General features: G+C 40.3%; 1 protein-coding gene across 2 annotated transcripts in view; it reads right to left on the bottom strand.

Annotated features, from left to right (window-relative positions):
• Positions 1–24,791, bottom strand: part of itpkb (inositol-trisphosphate 3-kinase B) — a 49,533-nt gene extending 24,742 nt beyond the window's left edge. The window contains exons 1-2 of one of the 2 annotated variants that reach the window (XM_036581190.1): positions 24,677–24,791; positions 19,087–20,355 (exon numbers count right to left, since the gene is read on the bottom strand). In XM_036581190.1, the coding sequence (XP_036437083.1) occupies positions 19,087–20,175 (1,089 nt within the window). In that variant the 5' untranslated portion in view covers positions 20,176–20,355; positions 24,677–24,791. Of the gene's footprint in view, positions 1–19,086; positions 20,356–23,140; positions 23,536–24,676 lie in introns of those variants that run through there. The other variant, XM_036581189.1, reaches the window with a different exon arrangement.
• Between the last annotated feature and the right edge of the window lie 2,535 nt (positions 24,792–27,326).

Here is a 27,326-nt window from a genome sequence, read left to right as displayed (position 1 = left end):
TTTGCTGTTTGGGAATGCCAGGAAGGCACAACTGCCCCAGGGGACATTTCTGTACGTGATGGTCAATGCCTGGACTACAACCCCTCCCCGAAGGCCCTCGGTCACTGCGTTGGCCTGCTATCAATAGCATTCAGGTTTGTTAAGCTGGAGAGCGGAAGAGGTAGCGCCATATCGCGGGGAGAGCACTTGGCGACGTTGGGTCATGCCATTGTTCTGATAAAGGCCGGCCAAGCTATTTCCAGCACGAGGAAAGGGATGCCGCTGTTTCGCAGCGTCCCCCCTCAACCTCGCTGGTGTTGTTAAAGTTTCCACTGAGCGCTGCTGGGGGAGGAAGTGGCTTTTAACCCCTCGAGAGGAACCTCTCACTGAAGACAGGAAAGTGCCGGGCTTGGTGACAATACTTTCCACATCTGCGACCAACGCGAAGCAAAAACACAGAGATCCTTGCTGAGACAAGACTCACAACCACAAGATATTAGAGAACTGTTTCTGTGTCTGGCCCAAGGCGTCGTGCTCATCCACTGGCCACTCTTACTGCTGGACTCTACTTAACAGCAAGCTTTAAATGCAAGACACAGTACATCACTGTGTAATTGACAGGTCAAAACCAAAGGTCAAAGAGATTCCATGAATATAAAGCTATCATATAAACAAGTGCATGAACAACTGAATGAACATGGTGTTTACCACCAATACAATACAACCATCCTCAAACATGCAACTGGCCAGTTAAAGAAATGGCCTGGCAAAAAAATCTAAATTACACAACTTTCCACTCCAGGTGTAGATTTGCTTCTGTTTTACTTGTCTTTACATTATACTTCTTTAGTTTAGCATTGAAGCTATGAGGCTAACATTGCTAATAAACACCAAAAGTCAATAGTCACCCAAATCTTTTTCATAAAAACATCCCAAAAACTTCTCTTAACATGCTCAAACTGCAGCCAGGTCTTCGATACGGTTACACAGACTCGTTGATGTGGTTTAAGGCAAGGCACAGTATGACTTCTGTAGTTCATGCATATGAACTATGAAAATGAATGAAACGTCAGTAGCTGATCGCTGTGACTAAAGCACCCACTTTAGTTGGGCTGAGTTCACTTCCCCCTTAAACATAAAAGCAGTTAAAAACTTATTAATAAAAGGAAACAACAGAAATCATGACTGTAATTCGTAATGTCTGTATGTAAGCGTGACGTGTGTACAAAACAGGCAGCCAAATTTTGGCACAACATCTGTTGTTTTGTCCATTCTACAGTTTACAGTAACTCACTGTCTCCTAAACCACATCTACAAGTCTGTGCAACTTCTAGCAAAGACCTGGATGCTGTTTGAGCAGCTTGAGAGAAGTCTGGGGGATGTATTTAAGGAAAAGATTTGCGTGACTATTGACTTCTAGTGTTTATTAGCAATGTTCGCCTCAAAGACTGAGCGCAAATCTACCGAAAATTTGTTTACCTTATGTCTATTATGTCTGGAGTAACTGGAACATTTTATTTTGGACATTGTTTGCATAATTTTTTGAAGTAAATCAAAATGGGCAAGAGAGTGCACTCTCACTGCATTCAAATGCTGCTTCTACATCTATACCAAAATATTATTATACTGGGCGATTCAAACAGATTCATCTGATTTCAAAACGATTCATTTCACATGTAAATCATTACAGATCAATGCAGTAAACTGTAAATGGTTTAAATGAGCATAAAGTTTATTATGTAATTGTACAAGGTCTCAGTATGAACCTCCTCCAGCTGTACAGACAACATCAACGCCATAGTCAAACTCATCCCGTACTGGATTGAGCGTGTCGGGTGTCGCTGCACTCACGGCTCTTTCATGTTATTTAAACAGGCAGCTGATGTTTAGTCTAAGACAAATAGCAAAAGAGCACATAATGTTGTGTATATTGCAACTCTGGCTGATATAGTGTAGCTTTGGCTTTTAAAAAAGGCTTAAAAAATTTGCCAAAATAATCAGCCATCAGCCAGTTTGGCTATGAAGCAATCAGAATCAAAATTGGCCACAAAAATTCATCAGTGCATCCCTAATGAACGCTGAATAATAAAAAGTCATCAACAAGGTGTAAACACGTGTTACACTTTTAAATACACTCTTTAAAATGGCTGTGAAACAGTTTTTGGCTTGGACATGTAGTTCTGAGAAGAACCTTTAATTTGGTATAGAACCTCTGCATAAACAGGTTCTTCCCACATACTTATCTTATTCTTTAAAAGAAGCATCCATTGAAAGATTTTTTAGGTAAACAAAAGTGGTTATTCAGAGAACCCATTTTTGGTTCCATTTGTCACCTTTATTTTTAGAAGTGTAGTAAATAGTCTGATCTATTTAAAAGATAGAAGTCAGTTATCAGTGTCATCTCAAAAAACCTGAAGTTCAAGTTTGCCTTCACGCTCACACTCAAGTGGTGGAATGCGCTGTAATGGTGAGCACAACAACCACAAATTACATAAAGAGGTGTTTAATGGTGTACACACGACCTGGACCTCTGGTTGCTTTCAGACATGCCACAGTTAGCACAGACATTTATTAAGTAGCAGAGAGCTACGGGGGAAACACGCAACAGAGAAAAGATACGAGGAACTCTGGAATATCTGGAATTCTCTGTTCTGTATAGTAGAAAATGCCCTTTGACTCTAAACAGTAGCCACTGTAAGCTTCCCTCAGTCACTACAATAATGCCAAGTGATTGAAAACTAGTGCAGGTCTGTTTCATGTAGGTTTTACTAGTTAATACAGAAAATGTTAGAATTTTTTTCTTTTTCAGCTTTGTCAGAATATTCTGATTCTCTGAAATGAACCAAATACCATTCGCCAAATGTGTAGTCTGATCTTCAGAGTCTGACCAAATCGGACTGTGCCGTAAAACTGCTGCAATATCAGGTTTAGCTCAGTTTTGTCAGTTTTTTCCAGATCAGTATTAATGTTGTTTTGTTCCAGCCAGTCTGTAAAGCATCTTACAGCCCATTTAGTTTGGCGAATGGTGTTGAGTTCATTTCTGGCTGATTCCAGGTTGTTTAGCTGTTCTTCTGTCTCAGCTGCCGACTGAAAAGCTGCTCAGTGGTGATGACAGTTTGGGAATTTAGTGTTGTCTCATCTTCAGAGTCTGACCAAATCGGCTGTCGGTCAAATGTGATCTTAAAAGTGTCCATTTTCTGTTTGTGGCAAAGTAAGAATTAAAACATTCAAACGTTTAAACGTTGAAAAGGCTCTTCAAGTATTATTATTTATGTGGATAATTTACGGCACCAACTCTTAAAAGTTCAGCAAATTTCACACGTGCAAAGAGACTTTCTACAGGCACAGGATGGGTCTATGGATGTATATGTGGGCCGGGGGCGGGGGGGGCGGGGGGGTGGGGGGGGGGCGCAGTGGGTCATGGCAGCCTGTGCACCATAGTCTGTGCATGAAAGACTTGGACCAAAAGAAATGACCCAAAATGACTTGGAAAAAGGTCTGGTTCCATTGACTTACATTAAAAGTAAAGTATGTTTTTTCCTTCTCCTGTAAAGTTACCATTTTGGAAATATGAGGTTTCCTTCCAACAACAGTGATATGTGAAAGCTAGGACAGGCCAGGTTCAATTGTGCAAATATAATTATGCTAACTGGTTCACCCAACAATGCTAATGCTACTAACAATTAATGAAAGTTAGGGAAAGGCCAGGTTGAATTAGGCAAAAGTGGTCATGCTAACTGGAAGCAACTGATTGGGATTCACTGTCACCCACGTTAGAGTTTATACATAAAGTAGCCCCTGAAGGAGGTCTGGGGAACCCAAATGTCCTGACAGAAACAAAGAGGGAGTGCATAAATATGCACCTCACGCGGCTTCCCTGCGAGTAGAAAATCCCCAAGGCCTCAGCGTGTTTGAAAAAGGCAGATGCTATCCAGTGGCTCATTAGCAGCAGATGGGTAATTTCCCTCTGTGGCTATCCCCTGTAGTGCACTGCAATGGGGTGTACCACTCACGAAAAAAAAAAAAGATCTTGAGAAAAGAAAAAAAAAAGAAATAAGGCCGGTGAACTTCCTGTCTGTTGCATATGAAACGGCTCTCTCCAGCAGAGTTGTTGCAGCAAAGAAGCCCAGCTGTTTGAAGCAGGCATGCCTTGACGTCAGCTGGTCGCCAGGCAACCATCAACCACAGGGGTGTTACATTTTCCATTGCTTGTAGTTCTCAGATCCTCCAGCAAAAAACAAGCAGCAGCCCTGCCAGGCTCACTTTTTCTTGGGTGGTTGATGGTATCGACTTGTTAACAACTGCAGCACAAAACTTTTGCTGAGTTGTTCTCAAAAGCCACGGCATGTGTAATAATCAGCCAGCCAGACTGAGCAAATACTTCAGCTCAAGTAACGTTGGAGAACTCCTCTGAGAGCTGACGAAGCCACTCCGCTGAGTTACCGACACATCAGTGCAGGCGATGGCAAAGCAGAAGCCTCTCCAGGAGCTTACGGTGCTCACTAGAAGACACAGGCTCACATGATACTGCTCCCAAAAGTGAAATTAAACAGGTCTTCTCCAACCCAGAGAGGCCGTCTGACTTACATCAACCTTGGAACAAGCTCACTTTAAATGCTTTGCGAAGCCTGTTTTGAGTAGAAGGACTGCAGTTCTTATATTTCTATATTATATTATATCAGGTCAGGTCTCTGATCATATTAAAGGGCTACATTTTACATTTACATTTTTACAAAGCTACATTTTATTTTTTTTTCTCTGATGTCAATTTATGATGTTACAAAACAGTCATAGTTCATTTTTACATTTTTACTTTCGAATTAATTAGTCTATTTGTCTTTTTGTCAGACTGATTTATGTATGATCTCCATTCTGATCGGTTTCTCTGCATGATACCTTATAACTTCAGTGTGAACAGGTGGGGCTAAACTCCCATAGCTTAATTTGCATCAATATAGCACAAAGTGGTACATTTTAAACTTCACTGAAGTTTACAAACAAAAGTTTGGGTGCCCTGGTCAGATGATATGTTTTGTCACTTATTTCTGTTTTTCTATGTATATATTATATTTATTTATAACTACACATCCTCCACAGAGAACACACTGCTGCACATTTTAATGCACAATTACTGTTTATTTGCTGAATTTAACAGATTGGGGAAAATGTATTAAAATGTGTCCTGGGCAAAAGTCATGGCACATTTTATTTTATATTTATTTTATGTTTAAATTTTTTAATATGTTAAACTCAGCAAATAAATGTAAAAATATGCACAAAATGTGCAAAAGAAATAGTAATATTTAATGCTTAATATTTTCATATTTAACTTTGTTGCTGTAGAAGATGTGACAACTTATTTTCACTTTTCACAAATCAACAAAACGTCATCTGACTGAAGGTGTTCAAGCTTTAGAATATGACTGTACTGCATCAGACTCTTTTTTTAAAGTTGAGAAAATGTTTTTTCATGATTTAGGTGTTTTAAACATGATTTATCTTATGGTTCAAAATGCAAAATTCTTGTTTTGTCGTAATCAAATGTAATAGTTTTTACCTGCCCAGAAAACACTGTTTTTGATTACATCACCACGCACCAGCAGGTGGGGAAAATGATATTAACCCTGTCTGATTGTTCGTATCTTCTTAAACTCTTCATATATCATGATCCTCATATGTTTCATATCTAAATGCTCCGTTATCATCACTACTTTCCAAAACCGCTGCAGCAGCTTTAGCAGCTGTAAACTCTCTGCACGCCGTTTCACATGAGTCTCCGATGTGGACTGAATGAAGAATGAAGGGTGTCCGGCGTGATGGTCAGTCCTTAGTGATTTCCTGAGTGTCCATTGGTCAGTATGAATGTAGACGGACACACGAATCCACCAGTTCCACACGGTGAGAGGCAGATGACGTGTATCTCAGCCCCTCTTCATAGGCTCATAACTCCGGATGTGAGTCTCGTATGATCTCGTGATAAGATGGAATGGAAAGGGCGACTCTACAGATTCAGGAAACGTCAAGTCACGTCAAGTCAAGGTTTAACCAATAATACATTTCACCTTCCCATCATACTTTCCCCTCCTATCATCAAGCAAAACACAGAGTCCCTCCCTGATACCGTGTTTCACTTGGAAATACGTATGGAAGGAAAATGAGCCATGATTTTGGAGTCACAGTGATTTCAAGACAGGTCTAAAAGGCCAGTGTGGTTGCAAGTTTTTGTTCCAACCAGGCTGGAATGTACTTGATTGATTGTTTTAAGAGTGACTAAACAAGCAGAATCAGGTGACAGATCACAGTGGCCCCCTGCAGATAAAACCGGACACAGCTTAAAGAAGACCTCAAGCTACAGGGAGGAACTTTACGATAAGCGAGGATTAAAAAGAACTGTTTTAGCCATAACGGCACTCTGCGCCCTCATTTGTCAGCTCTTCTAATTGTGCTCGTTTAACTCATGCACTCATGATGAGGAAATATGCACAGCAAACAAAACACATGTAGCCCCTGCAAATTGTATCCTCCCACTCATCGTGGGCTGCAGCTCACAGGAGTAGGCCTAGACATGCGCTTCAGCGTGCAGACTTTCACAAGGATGAGGACAGGAAAGAGCACATGCCTTGCACCTCACTCAAAAACTAGGAGTGAAACAACCACTGCATTGCCAGTGCTTAGTCACGGAGCCTATTCCTGTTCCTTAAGGAAGATAATAGCAATGACAAAATAATTCAAAATATTTTTAGAGAGAATTATATCCATATACACACACTGTTTTACCCTGTTCACCAGTGGCATTTTCGGGAAAATGAAAAAGGGCAACCTGAAAATGAATTAAACTTTAATTTACAGCATACAGCAGACATTCACATCCAGAGAGACAAATCAATCATTCAAATGTACTGAAGTCTAAATTACACATTAACAATAAACTAAGACGGCACTTCTACAGTCTAGGGCTAAGGCTCAAGTCTCCCCTGGGGTCTACCTGTGCCTGGTCAGGACCTCCATGTTGGTGTTACACCTGATTCAGGTGGCGTGAGCTATTCGGCAGTGTGAGCGCTGCACCTCAAACACGCTGGCTTTTCATACATACAGTGTTTACGCTGCGGAGGAGAGCAGCGAGAAACTTATACAAACATTCCTTTTTCCAGACGGATAGATAGTCACATCAGTCACTCTGCTCAATATAAATATAACTTATAAAAGTGCACCGTATATTTGTTTATCCTCGACAGCATTCTGACTTTTCAAACCGGACAGACCAGCCGGAAAATCTGTTTGGAGCACAGAATGTTTAACTAGTATTTCGTCATGAAATAAATTAAAATTAAAAAATGGTGTTAAGTTTTTGTATGGTTTTCTGTAGTTTGTCTGGTTTTGTGTGGTACGGTTTTCTGGCAGAAGAAAACTGCATCTGGTCTATTCTCTAAATATCTCACTGCTTCAGTGCAGCATCTAAGACGCTCTGGTGCTTCACACGCACAGCCTGTGTGAAAGCGCTGACCAGTTAACGAGGTGTCTAAATGAAAAGCAAGACTTTCCGCATTGCTCACGCCATGCAGAAGCAGTATGTGTGAATCAGGCTTTACTGAGAGGGGTCTACCACTCATGTAATACCTACGGGTCATGTAGTGGTCCTGACCAGTGAAGAAAGAAGGCTAATAAATTACGCAAAGAAACAAACAAACTACAAATATAAGATAATCCTTTATCAGGCCCACAGCAGAAAAATGCACAAAAAAGACCTGGCAAACAATCAAAAAGTAAACATACTTCAAAAAGAAGAGGAGAAAAGTATAGAAAGTAAGAGAAAAGCTCAAAGAGAGCCGGAGCTGCTGCGGCAGGCTGCCATCCTCGAGGCGCCATCTTGGATTGAAGTGCATCTATACGTTAAGTGGAGCTGATAAAACAGACAGTGAGTCTAAACACAACGTAGGTACCTAATAAAGTGAGCAGTGAGTGTATCTGCATGCCGTCATTAGTGTATAAACAGATTAAATTCATTATTTTAGAACAGGCAATATTTAGCAAGCTGGTTTAACATGTAAGACATGACATATTTGGTACACTAAGAATAAAATGAACAGCTATTACCTTTTAGCCTTTTTTAGGCTTGTTTATTGGGCCTGTACACAGTCAAGGGACTTTGTGCAGCTGCAAAACAATTGAGGCAAAAATGTGCACCCTTTGTGCCGAGAGCAAGGCCCTCAGTCTATTTACTTGGGTTACGCTTGATACTTGTTACAACAAGTAACCACAAGCCTGTAGCGCCTTTCTGCAAATGCACACTAAGGCAAACACATACGCCAGCCAACACACACACACACCAAGGGCTCTTCTCGCATCTCTTTGCCACAGGAAAAGGAGACACCATTACTCTAAACATGCTCACGACGGAAGAGGTAATGTATTAGAATTAACACCTGCAATAGCCGGCCTCGCTTCTCTGCCCTGATAAAACCCTCTGCTCTTGTAGTGGGGTCATTGGAGAGTCTTGGCAGAGGCACAATTATGTCAGTCTCATTATGTTTCCTGAGATACGTATATCACCCAGTGAGTACATATCTTGGTCTAGTGTTGGCTGCCGAGGCTGCCGCTACTCGTCTGTCCCACAGAAAGTTCCACACAAATAGTCAATTCCACAGACAGGCCAAACGGTGTTAGCTAGCTACGCATTTTGCAGACACACTAAAGGAAGGATGGCTTTTTTATGACATGATGGACATTAAAGGAAGAATATTAGTCTGTCCTTTCTAAAGCTTGTCCCAATAAAAGACATTAACCCTTGTGTGGTGTTCAGGTCTGTGGGACCCGTTTTCAGTGTTTACCAAAAGAAAAAAGAATGCAATTTATTATATTTCAACCCCAGATTTCTTGTCCTTTGCTCTTTCTCTGTGAAGACCATATAAAATAACCCATTTTCAGTGTCTTCACTCTGTTCACCCCCCACACATTTATATTACACATGGTGTTGGGCTGAACCCGCGGGGAGTAAAGGTGTGGAGGTGCTGTGTCCTTCACTCTGTTCTCCTCCTACATGGCCTGCTGTTAGTGTGTTTGTATGTGTGTGTGTGTGTGTGTGAGAGGGTGGACAACATGGACAGGCTGCTGACTGGCTATAGCTGCTAAAGGAAACACATCAACACCACACGGGGGCTAAGCACCCTTGTTTGAAGGGGAATAACATGATTTTTTTTTTTAAATGTCTGCATAATTTAGTCATTTAGGGTGGTTTGAGTTTAAAAACATATCGACTCGGATTTCTTTACAATGGTGGTGACAGGAACAAAGGGTCTTGATGTCTACAATAGGGGTCAACCGTTTTTATATATTATAAATTTTATACATATATTTTTTTATTTATTATTCATATCTGACACAACCACAATCAACAAAACACACTTCTGTAATCTGGACCAACGTCCCACCCACAACATTGCTGGATCGTTTGAATTGTGGACCACGCGTTGAGTAAATACTATCAAACGTGCTTCTCAGCGTTTGTGAGAAGCCGTGTCTGCCTCACTCCCACAGTGAGGAAAAGTCAGAAATTGCTGCAGTTGAAAAATGCAAACAGCTCAAAGCCCTCGGTCATAAGATTTTCCTTACTGTAGCCAGACAAAGTGACTCGTGCAGCTGCCTGGAACATCACCTTTGTTTGGTGTGGTGTGGTTTCAGGGTAAATGAGCAGACATGGTGTGTTGACCCACACAGCTCCTTTAGCAGTTTGAACGTGTTCAGAACGTGTGCGCCTACAGTGGAGCTTCAGTGGGTCAGCTACGCAGACACACCTCCAGAATGCAGTTAATTATTTGTAAAATTATAACTTATTATTTTACAGCTAATAAATAACTTACAAACAATTTCTGGTCACTTTCATTTCTATTTTCACTCGTTAAAAGTGCAGCTGTTTCCATGGAATCATGCGGCACATTTTCAAGAGCCAATCAGAATACGCCTGATACATTCAACATGTCCAATCACTGCTTGATATCGCATGAAATACATTTTGGTTGAACAAGAAAATGAAATAAACATGTTGTTGCTTTTTACAAAGTAATGACATTATGTTTACTGTAATATCTTTACTGTAACACATTTACAGTTATGTATCTTGTTAATGTAGACTTTATTCCGTTTATGTATCTAGGCTTTCTCACTTGCACCAATATAGTGAAAATGCAAACTCCTGATGTGTGGCCTTTCAACGTTAAGTCAGTGACTCATACTACACATCTGTTTATATACAATATAAAAATTGTGTATTTATTTTGTATTTATCTGTTTAAAGATTACTTTAAAATGTTTTAAGTTGCTATTTTTGAAACCTACACTGTCTAAAGCTCAAAGCACTTTATTTTTATAATGTATTAACATTCACTTAATGTAAGTTGGGAGTAAGAGTTGTGTTATTGTAAATTATTACACTACAAAAATAATTTTTTTGGTAAATGAATATCAGCCCCAAATATCGGTTATCAGTGCCATCCATTATTTATAATCGGTAGCAGCCCTGAAAAAAATACACATCGGTTGATCCCTAATCTACAATAAAAATAAAGCAATTTTATTTACTGTACAGAACCACTAGATGAACCAACACGTCTTCTGTGTTTTTATATGTAAGTCTTAAAAGAAAAGCTTTCTTTGGGGACTATTTTGCCTCAAAACACCCCACATCTATCTCTCGGTCATGACTCGACAAAAAAAAATACTTTTTAGGCCAAAACTTAATTTCAAAACTATTGTGAAACAATCTTTCAGGCATCAGACATATACATAACCATTTCATTTAATAACTTATTTAATTTCATAACCTAAATTAATATCTGTGAGGCATTAAAAGCTTAAGACTAGTCTGTGAACAATTCTGACTTGTTTCTCTGGAACAGAGCATTTCATACCAAACCACTCTGAATGACCTTTGTTTGTATCTTAACCATTTAATCATGATGAAATTTTGAAAAATCAGTGGAATTCCCCTTTAAGGTTGCTGATGTTTTGTATGAGGCTAACTTGCCATGTTTTCCATTGGGGTAAATGAGACACAGAAAACAAAACTATTTTTCCTGCCACTTCATTTACGCCTTACTTTGTTATTGTATCCACCGTCTAAAATTGTTAGATGTTTTGTTTTGCTGTATGTTTCTAGAAGCTGTCAGGATTTGCTGCCCGAAGCTGTCTCACTGCCACTCGTCCAGCCTTCATATTTTCATAACCACAGCTGCCGTTTCATATCCACACGACTCTGACGGACAGGACAGTGTAAACAGTGATGTAGTGTCACATCACTAACCCTAAGTTTCTGTTACAGACCGATCAGATGTTAACAGGCTAATTTGACTATAATCTGTCCTCAGTAGAGTAAACTGGGCAGATTGTTCGCAGATTAACAGCCTCCAGTAATCTTCAGTGAAAGGCTTACGGTTCAATTCTTTAATGAAAAAGTCAACATCCAAACTGCATCCACAGCAAAGAGTCTGTTATTGAATGTCTCTTACAATTTCAAATGTCTGTGTTTAAACAGGAGAGTGTTTATAAAGAGTAAATATCGCTGCTGTCGGAAGAAAATCTCATAGTTTTCCAGTTTCTGACTTAATTTGAAAATGCCTGTTGTCCTTTACATCGCATGTAAATTTCATGAAGAATGGACCAAAAGAAACGACCCAAAATGACTCGGAAAAGAATTCTGGTTCCATTGACTTACATTAAAAGTAAAGAACGTTTTTCCTTCTCCTGTAAAGTTACCATTTTGGTTTTCTTGCGACAACAGCGAACTACTGAAATATAATGTAAATACAAAATTTTAATAAAAATATATTGTTTAAACATGTTTAAAATCTCATAGGGATAAGTTGCCATTATCTATAATAGAGGAAAAATAGAGGAAAACAAGCTAACTTTGGGCACATATGTTCTCGCTATTCTGTGCTCCACTGTAGCTGAAGATGACCAAAATATATATTAGTTACTCATCTAACACTCCGGGGAGAAACGCACAGCGAACAGAATCACATCACACAATGTAAATGTGCACAATTTCAAGTTATATTTGTTAAGGATTGGATCAAATTCATTCTCTTCAGAATAATGTTCAGTCCAGCACTTTCTGCTGATGGTGAATTTTTATCTAAACGGTTCTGTTTTATCTAAACGGTCCTTACCTCACATGCACCTCACATTGCTGGGAATGTCGTGTCAAAAGCCCAACAACTGCTTCCCTGTGATGGATCTGAACCCTGATCTCATATGTGGAGAGCAAGTAACCATTCAGCTAAATGCCCGTGTATAAAATGTGCACAACCACTGTACCCCTCTGTCCTGAACTAGTAGCCTTTCACTGAGCTCCAAATGTGATGACTATTCTCTCTCTGTTGTGTGAAATGCATTGACTGTATGAAGCTATTACAACAAACCTGCATCATCATAAGCAGCACTTTGAGGAATTAAACATGCATGAATTCATTTTTTAAGCCTATATTTAAAAAACACACATTTATTCATGTTTATAGCCTGACTGCAAACACAAATAGCGCTTAGAAAAAAAAATGTGTTTAGACTGAAGCACCTTACAGAACACGCTCAAGTTTTGTAGGCAACAAATTCTGCCATTAGCAGTCATACAGCTTTTGATCCTTTGCCTCAGCGACACTGAGTGCCTTTGTTCAGCCTAATAGCACAATGAGTGTGAATGTGCTTTACGTTCTGATGTACGTTACTATTATTATTTCATCACATTCATTCTGCACAATAGCGAACGGTGCTTTTGCAAGTTTGTTTTTCTATTTGTTTAAAGGAGAACCTTAAAGGAGTCAGTAGGGGTGGGCTATATGGTGACATAACGGATCATCAGCACTTAAAGAACGCTTACTAACTCTGTTTCCTTACAAAGTGTTTTATATGTGGCATTACAGATTCTATTTTATCATTTCCAAATTATTAAATCTCCAAACTATACATCATGATACATATCGCAGCTGTCAGAACAAAACCTTGTATCTCCAAAGTGATAACTTTACAGGAGAAGGAAAAAACATGCTTTACTTTTAATGTAAGTCAATGGAACCAGAATTTTTCCCAATTTTTGGCCGTTTCTTTTGGTCCATTCATTGGGAAATTTACACACAATGTAAAGGGCAGAATGTATTTTCAAATTATGTCAAAAACTGAAAAACAGCGAAATAGTGTATCGTGAAAATGTCTTGAAGTATTTATCGCTTCTCATTTTGTCATCGTGATCTCCAACAACTTTTTCAAACATCACATTTTATGTGCATATCGTGCTGCCCTACCTGATACCAACACCGGTTATCAGATCGGTGCCACCTCTAGCTGTAACTATTGCTGAGCTCTCCACACTCTCTGCCCCACCCACTCCACTGAGACAGCCAGTGAGATCAGTGGTCATTAACCTTCACAGAGAAGTGATTGGATAGCAAAAAATAACTGACATCCCTAAAATGGTATGGATGTTGCATCACCTGGAATTTGAGGCTAGCATAACACAGACATGAACAGCCGAGGAGACTCGTCCAGGTGCATTCCACAAACACAAAAACCAACCAAGTAGCTTTAGGGCAACCTACATAAGCAGCAGTCTCTCTCTCTCTCTCTCTCTCTCTCTCTCTCTCTCTCGCTCTCGCTCTCGCTCTCCTCCTAAACTCATTCAGTCTCTTTCTCTCCCCTATCGGCTTCCCTCACCTATGAGGACATGTATATCGAACACATTCCAGCCTGCCTTCGAAAGGGGAAGTGAAGGGTGCATTTAAATCACACGACTCCTCCCTGAAAGGCCAGGTCTGCTTCATTATGCTTTCCATGGCATGAAACTAAACTCATCTATAGTGTGTGGCGTATATAACTGCGAAGATAAATCCACAGATATTAACCCCATGTGTCAAACACGAGGCCCACGGGCCGGATCGGGCCCACCACACAATCCTACCCGGCCCGCGAATGTATTTTAATTTTCAATTAATATTAGCTCATTTCAAAGTGCTCTGCACTACAGTCCCCAGCATGCACTGTAACGTAATGTGTGCTCTGACTCTCCTACCCCAACAACAGTCTATGGGACAGCGGCTACACCTCAGTTCTACACAATTTACACTTATCACCAAACAACTAACTGCAGTTCAGCCCATATAGATACTTAACGTCAGCTCAGCAGCTCAGAAACTGAGCCCAAGTCTTAATGAACTTGAAGCAAAGAAAGGATGGCAGGTGTAGAGTTCAAGCTGATAGGTAGGTTTAAAAGACTGAACTAGTGGGGATGTTTACATGAATATTTCAAGTGTTCATGTAATATTTTAAGGTCTACTACAAGTGCCTATCGTCGCTGTCCAATGAAAACCATGTATCTGCATTTTTGTTGATTTTTATTTTTCATCACTCCAGCTGTCCTTTACACCGTGTGAAAATTTCATGATGAATGGACCAATAGAAAAGCTCTAAAATCACTTGGAATAAAATCTCTTTACATTAACTTACATTTAAAGGTAAGAGTGTTTTTGGTCTCTCCTGTAAAGTTACTATTTTGGAGATCCTTGTTTTGCTGTTTTGGACAGCGATGCTGTATTTTAGTGTTGAAGTTTTTGCGTATCTTGAATAAACAATGGTCAGTTTGGTTTTTATAGCAAAATGTTATTTAAAAATGAAATAAAACATAGTTAACTGGCCCACAGATCTGTTGTTATTTTTTAATATGGCCCTTTTGGTGGTTGAACTGGACTATTAGTCTGTCTATACACAGTAATCATTTTTGCACCAAAGTGGAAAATACTTTGTAACTATACTGAAATAATGTTTTGGAAGATCCTTTACTCTAAAAACTGAATATAATATAAGTCCTCTTACTCACTTACAGCTCCAAGACAAGAAGTAGTATTAGTATCAGTAGTAGTAAGGTTATTATTATACATATTAAAGACATATATTATTATTATAACATTAAATTCATATCAGCGTAAACTAAAACCTCCCACGGCGATGCTTGTCTTTGTGTGAGGAGCAGCACTGCCTACTACTCACACCGCAGGACAGAGAGTTTCAGCAGGACAGACTGAGTGAGGAACTCACAACGCGCTGGTTATGACACACATTATCACATTATCACATTATCACATTATGCATGCACGCCAAGTTTATCTAGTGTTTTAAGTTTATTTAGATTTTACACAAGACTTATTCTGAAGTTACTTTAAAGTTAACAGTGCAAAATATACAAAAATACATGTAAATATATTTAAAGTCTGTTTTGAAATATTTATGCTAAATATATTTAACTAACATTTTTTAATATTTAAATATATGCCAGATTAGGCACATGTATGTATGTATGTATATATATTACAATATATGCACCTATATAGACAAAATATGCTGTTGCTGTCTTGCCGATCTCCTAAAATATGATATCACTTTACAGGAGGAGGCAAAAACCAGCTTAAATTTAAATGGAAGTCAATGCAACAATATTTTTGTAAGTTGTTTTGGACAGTGTCTACTATAAAATCCGTCATTCATCAGTTTTGTCACTATTCCGGAGTTACACAATTAAGCGCAGCGAGCGCAACATACAAACAGCGCAAAACACGCTAAGTTTAGCCTGTTGAGCCGACAGCTTAATGCCCTGTTTAGCTGAATGATGTCAGAGATGTTTGTCATGTTTAAGCTAAAAAAGGTTCCAGCACCAGTTTGTTGTTGAGAGAACGGACATCAGAGAGAAAAATGTAAAGATACAACAACCTAGCATGGACACCAGTCTACTTGCTCGGTCAGGAGCCTCATGGCCTGGACCCACAGTGTGAATCACTGATTGACCTCCAGCAGTGTCTGACTTTCATGTATGTAAATATGAGTGTATGGGATGCAGTTGTGAGACAAATTACTTGAGAAATTTGAATGTGAATCATTTAGAACTGTCTTTGTGAAGCTCTGAGAAGCCACTGAGTGCTTAGCATAGGTTTATTCATATATCGCTCAGTTCTATTTTCCTATTGCATATTAAACATAATTGTTAAATGTGGTTCTTATTAAAACTAGATCTATATATACACCAGACCTTTTTCCAGGTCATTTATGGTCATTTCTTTTAGTCCATTCATCATGAAATTTACAAACAATGTAAAGGGCAACAGGTATTTTCAAATTATGTCAAAAACTGAAAAACATCAAAACTGGAGATACGAGGTTTTCTTTCAACAACAGCGATATGTATATATACATATATCATGCTATTGTGTATTTATATAGACACTTTCTTAATTGCCTTTAATTGAGTAAAATCTCAAAAAAAAAACTGTATAAAAAACTAATTTTACTCCCTTCCTTTGCATATAAGATAATCAATAGGATTCTGTTATTGTCCTCCTAAAAGCATCAGAGCACTTCTAAATCAACTAGCACGAAAAGGCTTTAAAGCAGTCGAGATGAAGGGATTCTCTAACAAGTACTGAATGCTTAGATGTAATTACGGCATAGCTGTCCACAACATAAACCTAATACTGGTGTAAAGTCAAGCCCAGTGGAAACTTTTGTGGGTCACTCGTTTGACCAAAACCACTGATAACACCAGTTAACGCCACTCAAGTTTTCCGAAGCCCAAGAGCAACCCGCAAAAACAAAAACCACACAGCCAAAGGCTGTGAAATAGAGATAAATGTAACAGAAATCTGTCGACCTGCAGAGTTCACTGAAAAAGCCTCCTTTATTGGATAATTTTGAGCAGAAAGGAAATCAAAGAAAAATGCTGTGACATATAACAGATAAGGAACCTCTTACTGTGGAAATAACCTCATTACAGCTGTGGAAAATTACCTGTGTCTGAAAATAATTTGCACTGCCTGATCTGAAGGTGCCAAGTCACTCACAACACTCAGTCCTGAGTAAGATAAAATCTTTTGAAAGATGACCATGCAGTGCCGTTTTCCTTTACCTCTCTTTCTTCATCTCTGCATCGCTTTCTGTGATAAACATGCTCTGAAGGAAAGTATCTGCACTAGCATAGCTCAGTTATGAGGAACTGCCTGAATAAAGTAACAAGAAAAATACGCTTCACCACACTGAGAAAAGAATGACCCCCCGATAAAGAGATGAGCGCTCAAGCCAGGAGTGTGGAAAGTTCAAATGCTTTGAATTCTTGCACGCAGGACTATTTTTAGGGAAAAGCGAGAAACTGAGGAAAAAGTACTGTCATTCAGGAAATACTTTAAAACTCCAGGATCTGTTTTTCACAAACCTTCCCTGACTCTGCTTTCGTGCCCATTGGTAAACAGCCCCAGGTGTGGACATGATTAACTGCTATTAACTGGATGTTAATAACTACAGCACTTTCAGGAACTAAGGCACCAGGTAAACACCTGTATGACTAATGACACGAGCCGAAATGGATGGAAAAGCTCTTGTGCGAAAATCTAAACATTCTCAATCTACAAAATCCACAAAATCCAACACTTCACCCTAAAAAGTGACTCTGTGAATGGCTTGCTTACAGGAACACGTGGGGCAGAGATTGCATCACTTTTCAAGGCTACTGAGTGATCTCGGCCTTGTGGGCACTCGGCGTGTATACACAACCTTTTATGAGCACTGCGGCCCTCATTGAGAGCATAATGGGATGTTTCTTGGTGTTTTCATGAAACGAACGTCCCATGATAGGCCTTCTGGCGGAGGTCCGATGTGGCGTGCAGGGCTGTATTATTCCACTGCTCGCGATGCGGCTGAAGGACCGCGCGATTGCCATCTCTAAACAACAGAGCTCTCTGTGACAGCAGCAACATGTGAACCACAGATTCTCTCAACAGTCCGGCCAATGAGACGTGCCCCGGAGAACGTGGGCTCGACTCATTCGCGACAGGCTTGCACTGGTGATAAAATTCAATATCACAATGCTCTCCAAATATATAAAGGTATCAGGCAATATCTCACCATTTTTCATCAATATTACATATGTAAACTACGAATATGTGAAATTTCACAGGTCATTTTAAAGATTGAAAAAGTGGCTATATTTGCTTTGTTAGTGATCATGACCCCTGGTTCCTATAACCACCACTGTAAAGAAAATCAGAGTCGGTGAGTTTCTCTATACTGCACTATTTCCCGTTAAACCATTCTGAATGACTTTGCTTATATACCACTTATTGAATTATGCAGAAATTTTGAAAAGTCGGTGGAGTTGCCCTTGAATAGGACAGCATTAATAAAATTACTGGCCTACTATTAATGTCTTATAAACCTGACATAGCTTGTTTTCACTGGGCTGTTGAATAATTCCTTCAAAACAATCTGAAGCACCCAGTAACTGACACATGTTGCCGTTAACTTCCAGGTCCTACATACCAGTAAAGTCCAGAAAATAAAATAAAAAAACTAAAACGAAGTGCTTGACAACAGGGACACCTTCATTATGTATACTTATGTATTTATTTTTTGAAAAAGTATCACTAAAACTGAAAAGCAATATCAGTGCATGTCTATATCAGGGTGTTCCAGTCTAGACGATACATAGCCCAGCATTACACACAACTATACAACAGACCTGCTGAACGCTACAGCTGCTAAATAGGAAACGTACTAATGGCCACAACACATGCACTTTCTTCTTTAGCAACTGGATGATTTGTTGGCAAATTACCCATAAAATAGGTTATATGAGACCCAGGCCCACTTGTTAACCTTGTACTGAGCTATTTGTTCTTGGATCCGCCTTTGTGCTCCACTTAAAGGGCGGCCAGCAAAAGTCCGGGAGAAAAGTCCCCGCAGTCTGTCAGCGGGACACAGAAGTACCTTTGTATGTGAGAATGTCAAGCGTTACTCAAGGAGAATACTGACTAGACAGAAACAGGAAAGCTCAGCTTCAGTGCAGATGCAGTGAAGCAAAGCTTATATCAACATGCTAGCCTTTAATGGAGGAAATGAACTGAATTCTCACTCTTAAATAAGACTCATGCAGGAAAGAAGCCCTGGCCAGCTGAAAATATAATGTAAGTCCATTTTCTGTCGGAAAATAAAGATAAACATATAGTACGACGATAGTATGACACCTTGCTTGGCTTAGGTGTTAAAACCAACCCTGCAGCAGAAAAACATCAGAGCTGGACTCACCGCTTTCTGCTGAGTCTGCAAGAAGGCTGGCGTGCGCTCCGGGTCACTGGAGATGTCGTCCTCCGATTCCTCCCAGGAGGAGGAGAAACCTGTGGAGGAGGCCGACGAGGAGGAGAGTTTCCGCTGGGCTCGGGAGATCCGCGGGCTGACCTCAGGCTCCTGGCCCTCCCCGCCAGCCTCCATGCCGTGGTCCGTCACTATGACTGCAGGGATTGCGGACACCTCCAGGCAGCTGCCCTCCACCTCAGCCTGAGGCAGTGCTTCCGCTGGCTCAGCCCCGGCCTCCGTCAAGCACGTCTCAGTCCATGTCTCCAATTGCTCAGAGGTGGCCAAGTCATTGCTAACCTCTTGCGAGGTGCTGGAGAGGTTGCTGACAGGGCTGTCAAATCCGCTCCAAGTTCCCTCTGATTTGCTCCCCTGCGGGCCGCCCTCTTTCGTGTTTGGGTAGCCCGTGTCGTTCTCCTCTACGTGTCCCTCTGGCTCACGACAGTTTTTCCCATTCTGCAGCTCCTTGGGGATCCCTGTAAGGTGGTCCCTGCTCTGTGCGTCCGGAAGGTTCCCCAAGACAGGGACAGGGCACAGCTTGTCTGGCTGAGGCAGAGGGCCACGATTTGGGCTGGACTGCCTCGGAAGCCGTGGGCTCCATTGGAGCTCCCTGCTCTGAGCACTGGCAGATATATGTGCCTCAAACAAGTTCACCTTCTTGTTCACTTCCACGTTCTGCAGCTCACGGCTGCGCTGGAGCTGCTGAGCGGCGCGCCGCCCCACCTCCTCCTGGTCATCCTCTGGACTGGACCCACTCAGTCGCCGCACCCGGGTCCCCACGTTCACCCCCAGCAGGTCAGGCGGGCGGCAGGGCGAGCGTGCCCTTGTGCTGCTGGTGGTAGTCGCCACCGGGGGAAAGACAAAAGCCGTTCCAGAAGAGCCAGGGCTCAAGCTACTAGGGCTGCAGGGGCTGCTGCCCAGCAGTGGGCAGTAAGTGGTGCGGTCCGGCACCGGCAGCACAGGCCTCCCAGTCCGTGGGCTGCTCTTATCAGTCAAGTTATTGGGGTTCATCATGATCAGGCTGTTCAGGGCATAAGCAGCCATAGTAGCAGGCTGGCTCTGTCCATAAGTGCTCCCATTTAGGCCTAGTCATCGACACTGCACTGGCCTCTGCAGCCAACCATCATGAAGTCGGGGTCTTGGAAAGTGGACTTGGATAGCGACACAAGCCGGTGTGCTTCATTCAGTCATTGTATTCCCTGCCGGTACATGAACCCGGGGAAGCTGTTGAGAAGAAAAACAAGGTTATTATAATTTTGCAAGTAGAGTAAAAACACAATTTGGATTCAGAGAGAATTGAGAGGAACATCAGTGGACCAGAGACCAAACCGTTCCAGACTGCTAGCTGCACAATGAACTTTCATTCTGGAACATCTGGATTATAATTACTATAAAACCAGCAGAGATCACTATCTATGACTGAGTGATTAATCATTTTTCTATGAGCTGCCATTTTAATTACATCCTACATTATTTACAGTTGTCTGAAGTTGTAAGTGTAGAAGTTTAACTGAGTACCGCAGAGCCGACGTTCTTTCACTGGCATAAAAACAGCACGTCTGGATCCCAATTTAAAGAAAATAATCACATTTAAAATCCCAATTGAAATACTGGTCAGATTAGATATTTTCCATTACATATTCTCTTCCACAAATCTTTCAGCCCTGAAAAAAAGATTTAAGCAGTAAAAAAGCTGGTATCAAATATCTACAAAATGAAAGCAAACATGATCCGCAGACGGTCCACGAAGTCAAACGCTTGGTAGATCCTCACAAAAATCCCTCAGGAGTCACACCGTCTCCTGAATCTCACCCTAAGCAGCAATTCACCCCCTAAATATTGGAGGTAATCGGCCATGCATTGCTGAATCAGTAAAGGAGGAGGTCCTCAAGTTTCAGAGCCACAGCATAACGTATCCTGGATAAAACCTCCCAATTGTTGGCAAAAATACACACAGATCTCACCAAGAACTGAACGTTTTTTATGTAATTGAGCAAAACAGAAAAAATATTAATAAAATGCTGAAGCCTCATAAGAGGAAAATAACATTAGACATGCTTTAATACTTCAGACCTTTAGCCTAACAACTGTACTCTACCCAACCAGAAGCTTGGTGAAACTGAGATACATATACAGCATTAATTACTCTTGAGTTACACCACACCAGAGGAAATGTCACAAACCACCAAAGCGATTAAGAAAAACCGTGAGGCCTCAGCTCCACTGATGCTAAACATTCGGGGATTAGAGTTAAGGCGAAACGAGCCGAGTGGAACCCATTAGCGATTCCCATTTATGGGAAAAAAGTCAAGACAAGGAGAGATTTGAAATTTGATTAACTGACACTCCTTGTGATCCGTCGTGGATCACAGGAAGCACAAGGAGTCTTTTATATTTCAGACTGTACAGTGCAGTCTCGTTTAATAGGAAAAAACAGGTCCAACACCCGATGTTATGGATCATGGCACATGCTGTGTTGCTTTAATACAAATAATGCATTCATCCTAAACATGTGCTATGGCTACACACTTGTAGCAGCTGCCCCGCCGTGTGTCAGCGAAGGCGACTGCTTCCAGGGAACCCAAATGGAAAATGACAGTCAGCAAATTACAAACGAATCTGATTCAAATGTATAACCCACAAAGATTGAACCTGCAGCCCTGGCATTGCATAAAGCCCAAAAGTAAAGAGACAAAAAAACAAGAGGGAAACACAAAGCAGCCTCTCGTCTTACACTGCATGGCATGCTGGCAGTATATTCGTCCATATGCCGTGTAATAATTGCCACCTCTTCCTTTCCAGCCCTTTAAACAGGTTATTCTCACCAATCTAGAGTAGATAGCTACTAAAGTACTGGTCTAGTGTTGGTCAGTTATACCTCAACATTTTAGCTCCACGAAGAATAACAATCGACCGTGAGATTAAGCAAATTTAATGCAATCATGTCTACACTGTTAGGATCTGTGCAGGTACATTTTTCGTTCATCAAGGTACAAACAGTGTAAATGTTCCCACAAAGCTCCAACAGTGGTTCTAAGGTCTGATTGTGAAACTTAAATAGGTTTTTCCAGGAGAAAAGTTCGTATTTGTACCTTTTCATAACCGAATGTTTTAAACAGAACAGTAAAATAAAAGCCTGGAGACGAGACGGGGTGTGTGGAGTCAGTACAGCTTAGAACATATCATTTCAGTGGATTATGGTTCAGTTATGTTCCCTGACTAAAGGTACTGAGATGGACCCTCGAGGGTTCCACCCCAGTGACAAGAGGGGAACTGCCCCAGTGACAGTTTAGCACCTTTATTTCTGAGAGTGTACAAAATAGGGTTATGCCTGACAGAATGCTGCCTCATATTACGCTGCAAATGCACTTGTACAATGTCAGAAGCTGGACCTGATGCTCAGTCACCATTTAGGGTTGTGCTGTATGGAGCAGCATATAAAATAATACAAAGAGAGTCAATAAACACGTGGTGACTCTCTTACCCGAGGCGGTGGGTGTTAATATCCTACCTTCACCAGCGAGTGTGTACAACATGAATGAACTGGTGCAGATGAATGCAAAGAGTTTCCAGTTTCAGAAACAACAACGTCTCGCCTTTTTCTCAAAAACATGTGGTTAGAAGTTTGAAAGAATACAACATCCGATGCCCACCTCGCCAAGCAGAAACGTATTCGGATGCAACAATAACAGAGAGCAAAGTCGATATTTAGGATACTCTACGGTTTACATCCATGTGTCTGTTGCTAATATTGATTTTTATGCGTTATTTTAGTAAAACAGTGACGTATTATCGCTTTATTACACAGACGTTTGACCAAAGCTGCATTATTACATTGTCATAAAGCATCTATTAGCTTATTTATCTTCTCCAAACTCCAGACTCGACGTCTTAGTTTAAGCTGCGGCATTTCCCGTCGACTAAAGGCACCCAAAAAAGACTCGTTTCTGTCTTAAAAGTGCTGGTTTGTTCGTTAGAGGCTGTAGAGGAGTCAGAAAAAGAGACTCACCGTGTTTTTGACCAGCGTGGAGCGTCTGGTCAGTAACCGTCAGTCACTCTCCCTTTCGTAAATAAACACAAACCCACGTCTCAGTCTGAGCGCCGTACTTCGAGTCTTTACTGCGAACTTGGTGAGGTTATACTCGCTCCAGGTCCGGTGTTATAAGGCAGATGTGTCGTTGTGCTCCTCTGCAGTTCGCTTCGAGCGCTCGGCTACGTTTGGTTTAACGTACAAAGAAAAAACGCAGGAAGGAAGTTGAGCTGCCAGCCGCTGTGAATGCAGAACAGTGTCTCTCTCTGCTTCTCCACAAACACCGGCCTCAGAGGGACGAGCCTTCAGTCCGCAGCTCGCCCAGCTCTCAAACAACTCAGCACAACAGACGCGAACTGAAACTCACAGGGACGCTGTCCCGGCCCGGGTTAAGCCCGAGGTTAGACTCTTGTGACTGGCCTGCATGGTTACCTTCAGCCCTCAGTGGTGCAGCTGATTTGAAAGCATAACATAGAATTACCTTACTTTACCTCTATTATAGTTTATCTAACTAATCTAGGTTTTCTGTAAGAATGCAGGTATGGAAATACCTTTAATGCTCAACTAAAGAGCAGGAAAGTCTGAAGAATTCAATTGTTGAGATGTAAACTCAACAGAAAAGGGTGGATGTGAAGTGGTTGACATTAGCCATGTTATTTACAGTCTGAAACCACCAGTGAACCTACACGAGTCTTCTGAGTGTGTGTTTGTGTGTGTGCGTGTATGTATATATATATATATTTATATATGTGTGTATCTATATATATATATATATTCATATTTTTTCAGTTTTTGACATTATTTGAAAATGCATGTTGCCCTTTACATTGTGTGTAAATTTCATGATGAATGGACCAAAATAAATGGTCCAAAATGACTTGGAAAAAAGTCTGGTTCCATTGACTTACATTAAAAGTAAAGCATGTTTTTTGCTTCTCCTGTAAAGTTACCAGTTTGGAGATACAGCGGCATATATACACTTATATACACTATAAATTGTTTTTCTTTGGGAACTATTTTGCCTTATAACGCTGCATGTTCTGCTCTGCAATGAATAGGTTTAAAAATGATGCTTTAGGCCAAAGTTTTATCCCAAAACTATAAAAACAAAGCTGTCAAAACAATGTCTCGGGCATCTTGCCATGATTACATAAGCATTTAATTAAAAAGCTTTTAGAAGCTTTTAGGACTTCTGGTTCCTACCACTCTTGTGGCTTAAGTGTCTCTAAAACGGCACATTTTACATCAGACCACACCGAATCACTTTGTTTACGTCTTGATAATGTGTTTATACAGACTTTTTGATCAGTCAGTGGAAGTCCTGTGTTCCTATTAGCCAACCAAGACATGATCACTCAGGTGTCTGTGATATTGATTACCTTCAAATGATAACCCGAGTCCGTTCCTGTCAGACGTTTGTCAATCAGAAGTTGTTGATGAACAGTGGAAGCCTGATACCAGTGCTGTTTGCATTGCCTGTGTTCTTGTTGGTGATGTAAAAACAGAGGTTCTTACCATAAAGCCAAGATGATATCGCTTTGTTTTTGTTTCCCTTGAGACAAAGGAAATGTGTCGCCTGGATGACTTAAGTGAATGGAAAATACTATGCTGTAGTGGCCGCTCTGATTTGAATGAGACTGACTGGCTGATAGGTAGTATGAAAATTAATTTTCCATGTCCCGGGACGGGGGCCATGACCTAAGTGCAGACTCAGCGAGGGGAAGATCTTCTTTCTTCAAAGCACAAAACATCCCTCAATGTTTCCAAGAATTTCCTGTATTCAGCCGAACAAAACAACTAACTTGTCCTACTGTGAAGACGCCTCGTATCTCCACCCGGAGAGCTTTAATACTGACCTTTCAAACCAATAAAACTAGATGACGTGTTGGGATCGTCTTCCAGGAGAACTCTTTTCTTCAGTCAGTCATCGACAACACATGACTGTCACTCAGTAAGTTCATGACTGTCTATGTTTACACAGAAATAGGTTACACCACAAAATAGTCTCTCAGTGATGAGCCGCACTGAGCCGTCTTTTAGCTGGAAGCTGATGAAGTTTAGATAATGACAAATCATTTGTGGTTTTTTCATCTCCGTGACTAAACAAATTCCTCTGCTTATATATGAAAATGCCTCAGGACGGTTTAATCGAGAGGGAAAGAAGGTCGTGGCCAATCTGCAAAACATAATTGACCTGCAGTTCTATTTATTTAAAGGTGAGCTGGTGGGAAAGGATTGCATTATATTTGCTGGGATTGCCGCCTGAAGCTGTACGGCCGGTTTGCCTTTTCATTCACATGTGATACTGATGTTTAGCCAAGGTGTGCCCCTCTCCAGAAAAGCAGTGACCACTTCTTCAAACATTGCAGGGCAGGACATGCAATTAGGACAGAGCAGAGGAATGATGCAATCAGGAATCCACCCGAGATAAAACTGTCAGACCCACACACAGGCTGAGGTGTGTGGAGCAGTAAACAAACAATGACACACTGTGCCGGGTGTTCCTGCAGGTATGGATAATGGACAAGAGGCAATGCCAAAAAATGGTGGTTTATATGGACAATCTGTCTTCACTGGACTCATAAATAGACTTTTAATAGAGGAAACCAATGAAGACTTGAAGCACTTGAACGCCATTGGCTTCCACAGATCATGAACGCCACCTGCTGGTAGACCTGGAACAGTAACACTGCCTACGTGTGTGTGTGTGTGTGTGTGTGTGTGTGTGTGTGTGTGTGTGTGTGTGTGTGAGAGTATTGGTATTGCGCTTCTGTTCCAGGTGGCGTTTTATATACACACACACATATATATATATATATATATATATTTTATATACACTGAAATCCCACAGTTCTGGATAAGCCATCAGCCTGTTGCAGGGATCTGTATTTTACTTGAAAGTGTTTCCAGGTCTACAAGCAGGTGGCTCTATATATATTTATATGTATAAAAAAATACACACAAAATATATATATATATATATATATATATATATATATATATATATATATATATATATATATATATATATATATATATAAACATATATGTGTGTGTGTGTATATATATATATATACACATTGTGAGTTCAGCTTCTTTTATTATAAGGGTTTAAAATTACATCACCCATCTATTTGACTGGAAAGAACACAGTTACAGCCTCATACAACACCCACCTTTTGAATGTAGCTTATGAAATATATGTATATATATATATATATATATATATATATATATATTCATATTTTTTAGACAAAAAAATGTGAGTTCATATATATATATATATATATATATATATATATATATATATATATATATATATATGTAATTCCACATTGCTGGTTAAACAATCAACCTGTTGCAGTGATCTGTATTTCACTTGAAAGGTTTTTTTTGTTTGTTTGTTCGTTTTGTTTTTTTAAAAATCGTCTTTTACCAGTAGATGGCAGCAAAGTGTTACAAACCTTAAAAAGACTTACACATGTATTTACTTAATAACACTTACATAAACATTACATTATCACAGTCCAGTTATTTGAGTACTTTTGTTGTTTTTAAGTAGTCACAGATTAAAATAATACATATATTATATAAGATTAGTTAAGCCTAATATATAGCAGCATAACAGGGCTGCTCAAAGTGTGGCCCACAGGTCAAAGTTGGTCCATGAAGCGTGATTATCCCTCACCTAAAAAGAGAACCTACATATTTTTATACTAGATGCAACTTATTAAATCAGTTCTTTGTTTAAAGTTGTATTTTGTACAGAAAAAAAACCTTCTTGATTTAACCCCTCCCAGGGCAAAAGTTTGGATCCCCCTGCAATAGGGGCTTTCAGTTCAAGATGTTTATATAGTTTTTCATATTATCTTTCATATAAAATGTCAGATGGTGTTTAAAGGGAACAAAGTTTGGTCTTTGGCTGGAAAATCTACTACAATAAATGAAACAGAAACTTAGGCAGGGTTTAAACTAACTGGTCAAGAAACAGCTACTCAAAATCATAAAACCTCCCACACCTTATTTACACCAGGTGACTTTCTAGCTAAGCCACGTTGTTTTCCAACCTTTGCCAATAATGAGATCAGTGCAGTAGAACAATGCTGCTGGTTTAGAGACTCTTTCTGTAAACAGAGTAACTAATACATAGATTAGCAGGCTTTAG

The sequence above is a fragment of the Colossoma macropomum genome, unplaced genomic scaffold (genome assembly GCF_904425465.1).
Source record: "Colossoma macropomum unplaced genomic scaffold, Colossoma_macropomum, whole genome shotgun sequence".
Lineage (NCBI taxonomy): Eukaryota > Metazoa > Chordata > Actinopteri > Characiformes > Serrasalmidae > Colossoma > Colossoma macropomum.
Note: the sequence above shows the minus strand (reverse complement) of the source record. Positions and strands in the feature narration are given on the sequence as shown.